Genomic DNA, 12678 nt, shown 5'->3' on the forward strand with positions numbered 1-12678 from the left:
ACCCCCACAATTATTTTCTATTTTAGGGTTTAGTATGCATACTTCATGTGTGAAGCATTATTTTAATGAAATAACTGTTTTGAAGTTTTGCCAAAAAATCCATTTATTTATGGATAGACCCATTTAACAATGTTGTTTAAAATCTCATAGCACTTATTGATATGCTTTTTACAGTTTGCGTCCAAAACTGGCTTTTCATGCGTAATAGAATTGGAGTTTTGAGCGTTGATCCATCGTAAGCCGAGTACAGACAAATGCTATTATTCTATCAAATAATATGCTATAATTCTGCCAATTTATAAGTTATATAATAATAATTTATCAAATGCTACAAATATCTATTCATGAACAAATGACATAAACAAACCATACTTATAATACATGCAGAAACCAAAATTAATATTTTTGAAACACAAAAATTTGGATCATTTTCTCGGCCAGTTGTGTTCTGATTGTTGCTTTTGCTTTCGTTTGGAACTATTTCATCTTCTTGTGGCTGTTCAATACCTTCCACGATTTCTTCTGACCTCAACTTTTTTCTGCACTGCTGAACTAGTCGACATTAGCGTCCAAACAATGTTTTGGCAGATCAAAACATGCGTTGTATTTCGCACAAATAATGATACATTTCTAGCCGCATATGCTGCGGACAACTTTTAGCCTAACACTAGTCATTCATATACCACCGTCGTAAATGTTAATTGTTTTTCACATACGTCGAAGTATCAAGACTGCATTAAACAAGAAACTACTATTAGCCTGAGACAATTACTAATTATTTCTATGGTAGTGCTTTCAAAGTTTTAACGAAATAACTGAAAAGCTTTAGAATTGGAAAACGGAATTCGATACGAACAGAAACAATGAAAGAATTGATTGTTATTGATGTAACCGAGTAATTACTAATATGATTTTGAGGACACTTCTGTTGATCTCTTGCTATTATGGGTTCATAAAGATTAAGAATGTCATGTAGTATCGGTCAAATAGCAGTGGTGTTCAAATAAAAGTGGTGTTCAATTAAAGGGTGGCGCTCTATTTTTTAACCCTTCTCTCATAGTGGCGTTCAAATAAAGGTAGCGTTCAAATAAATGTGGCATTCAAACAGAGGTTTTACGGTATTGGGGAAAGGTTACATGCTGCAGGTTTAGTGGTCAACTGGTTCTTTCATAACTTTATAAATCTGTAATTTGCCAATCCACCCTCAAATATTGCAAGCTGTTGTCTTATTGTGTTTGTGTCACCCTCTAGAACACTTTTCAACAGTTTCAACGTACACTGGACCCTGGGATACGGTGGTCCTAGGATACAGCTTTTTCACGTTACGTTGTGGAATATGATGTTTTTCCAGCTCCTGGTTACAATATTTTCCTCGCCTAATGGTGTGGCTTATAATTACCGAGATGCTGATACATTATTGCCTACGTCATCAGCAGAAATAAAGAATACAAAAATAAAATAAGCAAAGCTGTCGGTTGGTTTGAAAGCTTAGCTAGATTTATTGCAGAGATTCGCCCAGAAAAAATAATCAAAAGTCATTTTATGGCCAGTGCTTATTACAGGTGCATGGGTCATTTCATAAATATTTTGAACTGAAACTGGCACCAGAAACTGGCTTTTTTGCATAGGTGTTTCTCTAAAATAGATTCTTCAGAAGCATTTGTCCTTAGGAGGCCCCCCCCTTAGACATCCATTTCACCTTACGATCCAAATGGATAACTGCCAAATCCGAGGGTTTTACTGTACCATTTTATTGCTAATTGAAATCTTTCTCGTCTCAGATTCCCAACACACAAGGTATCCAAGGAGCTCAGGTTAGGCGATGAAGATGCCCAATTATACTATGTTACCTGCGATGAACATAGGTTGGCAGAGAGGTGTTCTATCTATCAATACCTCAGGGTGTTTGAGTCGGACAGCCTCTCTGGCTATGTACAACTGCTCACTTTCTCTGGCCAGGTAGACATCTTTTCTTATTTAGTCTATGTAGGATTTGTCTGCTCGATAAGCATACTTTGGTCTGTAGCTCTGGATAACATGGCTATACTTCTGAATAGCTAACACTAAGAATTCCACCAGTTTTTACAAACTTTCACAAATTGTGACGATTTTGCCCATAGACCCTTGCGACCTTCATCAGGAAGAAGCCATTTTTTTAAAAGACCATTTTACCAGATTAAAAATAAAATGATACACTACATGGGTATCAAATGAATGAATGCATTGTGTTTATGTGGTTAGCAAACTTAGAAGGCACAATAAACTATGAGCATTTGAAAACATCTTAAAAATAAACGAAATTATACAATGTTATAAAATTGATTTTTCGCTAATAGCCTATATTTATTAGAACTCGTTAGTCTTCTGCCAATGTAAAGGCCCGTACACACTATCGCTTGAATCGACGAGTAGCTGTGCGATTGACTGCAATGATTGACTGCTATAACATCATTTTGCGATGAGCGGACAACACAATCATTGCTAGCAACGATGTGATGGACTTTCAACATGTTGAACGTTGACACCAATGATCGCAAACTGTTAACATCTTGATTGGCTGTTTGTTGACCGCATCGGATCCAATTTCAACAGTTATGAAGGCTGGTGTCAATTCATGGTCAGATCTAAAAAAGATAACGATTTGTGAGTTTCTAGCCGCAATTCCTAAATCGGTTGCGGAATGTACACGTGAATTAATTTCGGCGCCTACAATATAACTGCGCGTTAATAAGGTCGTTTCTACGCAACTACAAAACTGCTAATGCTAGTTGCACTGAATAGTTGTAGTAGGCTGTTGTTGTAAATGGTTTTAGTATACTTTTGAATAAAGCTTGTACATTGATAATATTATTACAAACTATTACGTATGTACTACATTGCAAAACCGTTATTTGCTATGACTACAGCAGGTTTTGGTCACTTGATTGGCTGTTTGTTGACCGCATCGGATCCAATTTCAACAGTCATGAAGGCTGGTGTCAATTCATATTCGCGAGCGTGGCGAGGAACTACGCTCGGATGAATTGCATAATCAGATAATTAAAAGATAACAAAAGGACCCGCGATATCACCAATGTAATTTCTAATTGGTTGTTGGTTAGCGATCACCAACAGCTAATCGCGTACACCTTATCAGGCTTGCTAATAATTTGCTTAGCCAATTAAAATTAATTCGTCGATGATTTCGGTGTGTGGCCGTACCATAAGAGTTGTCCGCAAACTAGCTTGCTTTTTGTCTCACATTTTTTTCAAACTTTTATAACTACTATTTTTTAGTTAGCGGATGCTATAGCATTGAAGCTGCCTATGGCGAGATGTTACCACGGCAACGATGAAGAAAGGATGGCTGCCGACAAACTAATTCATGAAATGTCAGAAGAGTTCAAGGGCACCCTACTGTTCTACTCATTGTTCAGGTTGAAGCAAGTCATAAACTAGTTCTTTATATATCATTTAATATATCTTTTATATATCATTCATTTTATTGATAACAATTAATAAAATCGTATATATAATTATGTAATGTATATTATTGTAATACAATATGTTTATAATAAATATAACTTATTAAAAATTATTATAATTATACATGTATATAGTATATTATAATTTATATATATTATAATTTTATAATTATATAATATATGTATTGTTTATATATAATTTTATAATACCTGAGTTTTTGCAAGTGCGATTACATCTCCTTGCTATCTAGCTGGCAAAATGAGGTTCATTTATTTTGTTCAAGGTTTTAATCTTTCTATCTTTGCATCAGGCATGGGCAGATAAGTCTAGTCAGATTTTGAGATCACTAGAATCTTAGCAATCTTTGTATTCCATTTTATGTCACACGGGTGATGGCAGGCTACAAAGGCTATCTTCATGCAGCTCAGAGTTCATAACTTGAAATTTGAATCGTAGGCTTCATATTAGATATGTTTGACTAACCCAGGCGATGCCCGGCATTCAGTAGTATTAGATATGTTTGATTACATGAAGTTCATGTTTCTTTCGGCACATGACTAACCCTTAACTACTTTAGTTTTAATATGATAGAAATGGGGATTTTTGCATTGTCAGCCTAATTTGTGCATTGGTAGTCTGTAATTTTATTCAATTGTATTTTATTCGTTGTGTGTAAGCTCTCTAATAATTGCATTAGTTTGTTATATGTAATTTTATTATTTGGTGTCTCTTACTGCTAAATGTTTTAATGAGAATAGAAGAGGTTGCTAATACTAAGCTTGCATATTAGAATACAGTGCACCCTCGAGATACGATTACCCTGATATACGATTTTTTCACCTTACGAAGTGAAACATTGTGATATCTTCACCTCGCTACACGAATTTTATTTCGCCATACGAATTTGAGAAAAAAGTTTCGCCCGAGTTAAAATTTGGCCGTCAGTGTGCTCATAGCACACGTCGAAATAAAAAAGACACCGAAATATAGTTTACCGAAAACATTCTTAGAGCGTTTAGAAGAGACATGATGATCGACTTCTCTCATGTCCGCGTGGAAAATTTCGTGTAAAATACACAAGCGAGAGCAAATATTCATTTGTAGCGTTATTATAGCTTTTGCTATAAACTTTCAAGTCAGCATACGTATATAACTACAACTATCTACATTTAATTCGTTATCTATGGAATCTGAGACCGATACAAACGTTACAAAACGAAGGAAAAATGATTTCTATGTCAACAAAGTTGGATGTCGTAAATAAGAAGAAGGGACCCATATTATTAACATTGTCAAGGAATATGATTGCAACCAATCAGCATTTGCAATTATTATTAAAACAAGAACTCCATTAAAGCAAGCACAAGAAAGCTTCCGACTGAAGATTTGAATGAGCTAGGTCATGCACGCGATCAGCATTCAAAAGGAGCAACCAATTAGTAAAGGCGAGGATGTAGAAGATACAGAAAATCCCACATTCGCAGAAATATTTCAAGTGTTTAATTTGTTTAAGATGTGGACTGGTACATTAAAACAATGCATGTATAATATATATTATTTATCTCTTGTGTGGCATGTTTTTCATATTTTATTCATTTTGTTTCCTTTTGATTTTATGTTATATTTTCTTGTTTAACCATGTCTTTGCATGTGGGCTTGTTATCTTCTACGTGAATACAATTCCTCGTATGTATGTATGTAACTCATATAACTAGCTACTCAAGATAGTTGACGCATCCACATTACTTTCTGAAACTTGCTAAAGCCCTGTCTCCCCATAGGGTATAAATACGTACAAACTTTGTATGTATGGTTACATTGATTCTTGTGCACATTTCATACAAGACAAACTACTGTACCACATTCTCTGGATCCTTTTACAAGCGCTAGCTAGCAATTTTCTGCATTGCACCATCAATTTTTTCGTAGAAAAAGTAGAAAAATTGGACAGGAATGGACAACTTCTTTTAGCCTGCTAAAAAATTCCAATTCATTACGTTTTAAATTTATTTTCAAGTTCACAACCCCATAATTAGCATTGATACATTTTTGCCTCCTCTTTGTTTTACCCGCTACATGTACCAGCTAAAGCCACGTTACTCCAAAGGTATGTACGTCCAGTATAGAAAATATAATTTTATTTTTCATTTCGGTAGCCATTAAATGGTCAAGTGTGCGAGAGGCCGCTTTCTATAACTGCATCGCTCGGCCTTATTGATTTAGGTTGAAAAAGGTTTCAACCAGATAGGCTAAAGTTTATAGTGAAAGTGAAGATAGGAACTGCTGAAGGATAAAATTTCGTGATAAAAAGTTGAAATTCAGTAAAATAGTTCAAAATACATACTAAAACTTAGTTTTAAGTGTAGGCTTAGCAAGCTAAACTTACTTGAAGTGAATTCAAAGTTTATGTTATGCGTACCTTTTGAAGGCAAGAACTCCTTACCGTACGTACTACATTTGGTACACACATTATAATTTTGCGTTTTATTGCAGATCATAACCATTAAAATACACTAAATACAATACAGTTACTGTAGGTAACTATAATTACTAAAGTTATCATACTATTTTGTTGCTAATTGTCAATATGTACACATTTTTATAACAAAAATTGACGATTTTCACCAGGGGGTGTTTGCATTGTATAATTACAATGGTCTCTATACCCCTACATACGATTTTTTCACCATGCGATGCCAACCCTGGAACGAATTAACATTGTATCTCGAGGGTGCACTGTATAGTTTTTTTTCTGAATGCAGTTTATTTCTTAAAGCAATGACAAAGGACAATAATTTTCATAATTTCAATTTCTCGGATATTGCAATCACATTTTACTATTTTATTTTAGTTCAGAGGCTACTGAGCAGGAACGACTATCATACTCTGAAATGGGTACTTACTGTGTGATACAAGGCAATGATTCAAAGGTCAAGGTAGGCCACCATCTCAATGTAAGTCTGTATCAGCATCAAGGCATGTCTAGGAGTTATGTTAGCTTGGTTCTGTATGGTGGCTGATTGCGGCTATTTAGAAACCGCGTAATCTCGACCTGAGAATTACCCTCACCCGAGATGTTCATATCTCGAGTCGAGAACAAGCGAATTTTAAGAAAGAATGACGTCTATGCGATGTCGCATAGATGTCGACTCGGTGTTCTCGTGTTCTCGACCTGAGATTATGAACATCTCGGGTGAAATGTAGTAATTCTCAGGTCGAGATTACGAGGTTTCTAAATGGCAGCGATCAGCCACCATAGTTCTGCCTCTCTCGACAGGCTAGTGTGCGGTTAAACTCTCTCCGCAAGTACCTGGTAGATGAGGTGCTGATGAAGATGAGAGAGAAGGAGGAGTCAGCTGAAGAACTGTCAGATGCTGATGCAATCATTAAAGGTGAGTATTGTTGTGGGAACTGAAATACTGATATATTCTCTGCTGGTAGCTATTGAAAAATTAGATTGATGCATTGTTGTCCGCTTATAGGGAACAGATTTGCTTATTAAGTGCTTCTGAATTGTCTGACAGAACCTTGACTTGAGATGCCATGCAGTGTGGCTTTGGTTATTGATTTGAAGTTGTCATTTCTTTCTTGTAGAATAATAGGGTGAGCTAACTTTAAGTTAACTTTTTCAGTATTTGTTGATCTCCTTGCATCTTCCTTATTTGTTAATTTCCCTAATGTTAACTGTTATGGTTCCTTCTATCGTTTTAACCGTACCCATTTTTTATTTTGAATAGTTAAAATAGGTAATGCTTGTACTTTGGACTCGGTTTCAACTGTGCCTGCTTCCTCTGCACTCAGCCTAAACTTGGCCAAGTATTTGCTACGTGTAGCTTGGCTTAAGGCAGCTCCATTATTTAGCATGATACAATTGTTGAATGGAATCAAATTTTTAGCATAGATATAAAGCCTACCTTTTTGGGTTACTCGTGACTACCAAATGCTGATTTTTTTTTGTTCATTACGTGTCTTATGTGTGATATGCAAGGATTCTGAGCGAAAATCATCAGTACACTATCTCATAAAAAATTTTTCTCATAGTAGATAACTTTGGTGCATGCAGAAAACTAATTATTTGGTAGCTGAATTACGTGTAGAGTAAGGTTTGGTTTCAGCAGCTTTATTTTAATGCATAATATTGCTTTGTTGTATGTTGTTCTTTCTATCCCACCTACTACCACCTACTACTACCTTGTACCACCTACTACCACCTAATACCAATTAACATGCTTTGTGCTTAAATCTACAAGTAAATCCTTAGATATTAACATCTACTTATGCTATATGATTGTGATTTATTGAAAAATTCTTATTACTGTGTTTTAGGCATACTTCCATGCCTTCATGGACCATTTTTATAGAAATATTTAGTGCAGGAACATGGGAGTTTATGTGTGAGAAGAAAAAAGGAGCGTATCAGATACAAGTTCAAGGAGAAAAATCGCAAAAGAAATCACACAATTTAGCAATTAGGAATTTACTTTTGCGATTTCATATGATACCTGATGGATTGGCTTGTTTGATTTTTATTGGTGACCTGATACATGTTTTCATAATTCTGGCTTGCAAGAGTCAAAATGCGAATAAATTTATAGTAAGCCTTTCTTCGTTGCCAGTGAATATATGGTAAGATAAAGGAATAACAAATATTTTAGGTGTTGGGATTTACCTCCTCTTTCTCTTCAAATCTTGCGTTAACAAAGGATATTAAATGATTAGGCTTGTTGTAAATGAGTTACTAGATTAATGAGTGTGAGTAACTTACCTAGAAAGCTAAATCTTTACTAAAAATACCTGTGTTTTGGACCAGCTTAGTTATCATTGCGCGTAACAATCAACAGTGCCAGTTAATAACCTCAAGCAAGTGCTTTAAGTATGAGTATATTAACCAACGTAATGACTTTTTGCCCAATGAATCCATTGTTTTCCATGTAGCTTAATAGTTAAGTTCCGCTGCCTCTAGATCTGAAGGTCCTGAGATCAAATGCAGTACCGTGTGGACTTTTCATTGCAAGATTTTAAGTAGGTACTATAATTGGACACAAGGTTTAACAAAAAGACAAACATTGAGATTTATATTGATTACTTGGTGCATACGGAGATGTTTAAAAACAATGCTTGTTGAATTGATTTGGTATTGCTTGAACATTGTTTGCTAAAGCCTTTACTTGTCTTCCTCTACCTCGTTTACCTCTGTCTGAGTATTCATATTCTTTGTTCACCTGTCTCCTACAGTATTTTTATCTCATTGTGTGTGTTTTATAACTTCATATTTTTAGCTTGCCATTGAGACATTTTGCCTGCCTGAACTTTGAAAGCGGTGAATTCATGTTTGGCTTTAAATGAATGTAGATATTAAAAACCTACAAGGACCTTATTGATGACTTGCTTCTTGATATCAGCAGTAATTGATGACTTGTTGATGTCATCAATAGATGGTTAGTGATGACATCTATAGATGGTTAGTGATGTCATCGACTATTTATTGATGTTTATTGATGGCATCGATAGATGGTTATTGATGACATATATGGATGGTTAGTGATGTCATCAATAGGTAATTATTGATGACATCAGTAGACGGTTCATTATGTCGTCAATAGATGATTATTGATTACATTGAAGCGTTCATTTAATGTCCTCATCTTCCTCTTTCTGATGCAGCGGTTGAGACAGCAGACGATACTGTTGATATTTTGGACAATGAACTTGGAGGGTTGCGTGACTTGGATTTGTCTAATCTTGTCATACTAGACCGAGAATCATTCAATCCGAAAATGTTCACAGGAGTTGTGCTCTTTCATCTCATGAAACGTGAGTAATTGTGAAACTGAAGTTTTTAGTTATTTTATCAGGTTTCACATTCTCAGCACACTTTCAGGAGTACCCGATACAAGTACCCGATATGAGCGTACGATCTTTTGCTAAACCCCTTAATACTGTTGTAACGCATTTTGTTGTGGGATTGATAAAAAATGTGGACTTACAATAAAAAATGTACAGATAATGAAGATGAGAGTTAGACAACACTTTAGTCTATTAGATCTATGATTTTCTAAAATACAGCTTATTAAGCCTGAATATTGCATTGATCTTTGGACTTGCTTAGACATATATATATATAAAATACAGCTTATTAATTCATTCGCACCCGAATAATTTCTAGGCGATTAGCCCCAAATACCGCTAATTTCTCAGAAAGTTGCCGTAATTCAAGTTACTACTACAGGAGACAGACTTGAGATAATTTACTCATTCAAATTTCACTAGAACCAGCCATGTCTCTTTCAAATTATATTACATTCATATAGACAACTCGTATTCCTTTTATGTAGATCCGTGCCTCAAAGAAAGTAGTTTCAGGAAATTTCCAATTGGAAAAATTGTCATTTGCTGTAACAAAGTTAGATTTGCACAATAAAAATTGCAAAATATACAAAGTTTGACTGAAATTACTCATTTATTACAGACGATACATAGTTATGAATGTTATTTATACATATGCAGTTAGTCATGAACATGAAAATCATGAAACTCTAATTCCGAGCTTTTCCTCACGAGTATCATCCTTCAAACAAAAGCATGGCAAATCTATATGCCAATGTAACTCAGAAAAACGTCATGAAATTGTTTCAAATAATAAAATTATGTTCAATAACTCTGTTCTTGACTTTTGAGACTTCATAGACAGCTCTAAGAATCAATATGATCCTATCGAAACTGAAAGATAACGTTACTCTGACTACGGCTGGCAGCGTGAAGAATGCATTTTTATTCGAGCATAACGATTCAAATTGGCAAAATTATAAGTTAACTAGAAATTCCCCTGTCATACAGCCCACGACCAAAGTGATATTGAAAAAAAGAAAGGGTACTGCCGGTTGAGAAATGCGATATTAGCAGTCTAATGGCACTGCAGTGCAATAGGAGAACTGCAATGGTAGCTGTAATGTACTGGGTGTTATTATGTACAACAAACAGCAATAATGAAAGGAAAAGATTATATGTTTATATCTCTCCCCTGCAATAGGAGAAATGCAATATTAGAAGTAAAATGGCAAGCTGATGTGTAATATACACAGGCTGGGGAGGGCTGTATATCATTAGTGATAGCAACCAATATCAAGAAGTTGTGATATTTATCTAGATTTCTGTATTTATATCTAAAAATTATGCTGAATTTAAAAATCTAAACAGATTTTAGTTGGTTGTCATAGAAATAGATATATATCTATAAGAAAATGTAGGCCTTTTACATAATTTTGTAGATATTAAAAGCGGCTTGGCAGTTCCGCAATATTGGTTACCGCGATATTGGGCACAGCCGCAGTATCATCAATAAAATCTTTAGAAAAATAATAACAGTAACATATTGCATTGTCACTATATACATGTACTTCGATCTTGTAAATTCGAATGATTATTCTTATAACTAAATATTATAATAATCTTATAAAATCGATTAATTATTCTTACAATTAAATATTGTAATAATTTTATAAGAATCGTTAGAAAAATATCATCGTCAATTCCTTTACTTTCACTGATTTGGACATCAGTTGAAATACCAAAGTAGGCTACTCATTATAAGTGTCCAAAATGTCAGAGTCCGGTAGAATCGGCAAAAAAGAAACGATTACTTTTCAGTACTTCTACGTTAATTACAGAAACCTTCGGCAATCGGACAATGCTAGAGACTGGTGAAATGTGCACGTTTTTCTCGTGAAATACGCATGACAATGGCTCTACTCTCTGTCACACATGGCCTTATCGGCATTTCGTTTGCTGGTCTTAATTTTGATTAGAAAACGCTAGTCAAGTTGTAATAGCGGTTTTAGGCCAAATTAATCTGTCTAGTTTAATTAAATTAATATGTATAATCCGATCATATGGGTAAGTTTTAGGATATTGCAGTAACTTTTCAAAGACTTGGTATCATATTCGAATAGGTTTATATGTGTTTTGTATCATTATTATACTTAAAAGACTCTACACAAAAATGGTTAAATTTATTGATTGATTTTCGGTACAAGGGTTTGGTAACGGCCGTTAGCGGATAATTTTTCGGGAGTTGTGTGCGCATATGCATTCATCATAAAGCTCCCAAACATTCGCTTCGCTCGTGTTTGGTTGTGGGATAAAAACTTTGAAACATTAAAAATAATGTTTTAATTTGGTTTACTGCAGTCTTTTAATGTCTTATCACTTCTGAATCTGTATATTTACTTCTGGAGTTGAAAAAAAAATTATCACGAATGATAAAATTTCAAGTCAGCATGATGATTTCCGGTTTTGGCAGATATTGAGATGGGTGTACTAATTTAGTTATAACTTTTGCAAGAGACGTCATAGTGGCTTATTTTAAAGTTTGTCTGATTGGCCAGAAATGTTTCTTTCTAACTAATCAAAAGTACTCTTTTATATTTAAAAAATAACGATGCAAAGAGTTGGCAAATTTCAGACGCGAGTTAACTCGCGTTGGGTGCCTAGCAACATTATAAATACGCGAGTTAACTCGCGCCTGGGTGCGAATGAGTTAAGCCTGGATATTGCAATGATTTTGGGACTTGCTTAGACATATATTACAACCACGTGCTATATGATATATGACATATAATACAACCACGTGCTATATGATATATGACATATAATACAACCACGTGCTATATGATATATGACATATAATACAACCATGTGGTATATGATATATGACATATAATACAACCACGTGCAATATGATATATATGACATATAATACAACCACATGCTATATGATATATGACATATAATACAACCACGTGCTATATGATATATGACTTATATATATACTTTATGAAGTGGAACAAGATCATTTTTTTACTTCACCATACGTATCTTATTTCACCATATGAATTCAACAAGATTTTTTGCCGAGTTCAAATTTGGCAGTCGGTGTGCTTATTACGTACGTCAAAATAACAAAGACACTGAAAATCTGTTTGCTGAAAATATTTTCACCATGCCTGAAAAAGACATGATAATGGATTTCTCTCAGTTCAACCATTTTAGTATGTAAAACGATAATATTTTCCCTTTAAAACTGGTAGCAAAATTAGAGTTGCGATCCCTTCATACAGAAGGTCAGACAACTTCCCTTAACCTGCTAACAAAAACCCACTTCATTACGAAAACAGCATCGTTTGGGCTTTCTTGACGAATTAGTTTGAAAAAGGT

At 34.6% G+C, this 12678-nt stretch overlaps 1 protein-coding gene across 3 annotated transcripts in view; it reads left to right on the top strand.

The window, feature by feature from the left end:
- LOC137396329 (thioredoxin domain-containing protein 16-like) overlaps window positions 1–12678 on the top strand; it is a 53910-nt gene that overhangs the window by 19908 nt on the left and 21324 nt on the right. For 2 of the 3 annotated variants that reach the window (XM_068082555.1, XM_068082558.1), the window contains 5 exons: window positions 1782–1959; window positions 3277–3416; window positions 6317–6401; window positions 6743–6866; window positions 9130–9279. In XM_068082555.1, the coding sequence (XP_067938656.1) occupies window positions 1782–1959; window positions 3277–3416; window positions 6317–6401; window positions 6743–6866; window positions 9130–9279 (677 nt within the window). The remainder of the gene's footprint in view (window positions 1–1781; window positions 1960–3276; window positions 3417–6316; window positions 6402–6742; window positions 6867–9129; window positions 9280–12678) is intronic. The other variant, XM_068082556.1, reaches the window with a different exon arrangement.

The sequence above is a fragment of the Watersipora subatra genome, chromosome 5 (assembly GCF_963576615.1).
Source record: "Watersipora subatra chromosome 5, tzWatSuba1.1, whole genome shotgun sequence".
NCBI classification, from domain to species: domain Eukaryota; kingdom Metazoa; phylum Bryozoa; class Gymnolaemata; order Cheilostomatida; family Watersiporidae; genus Watersipora; species Watersipora subatra.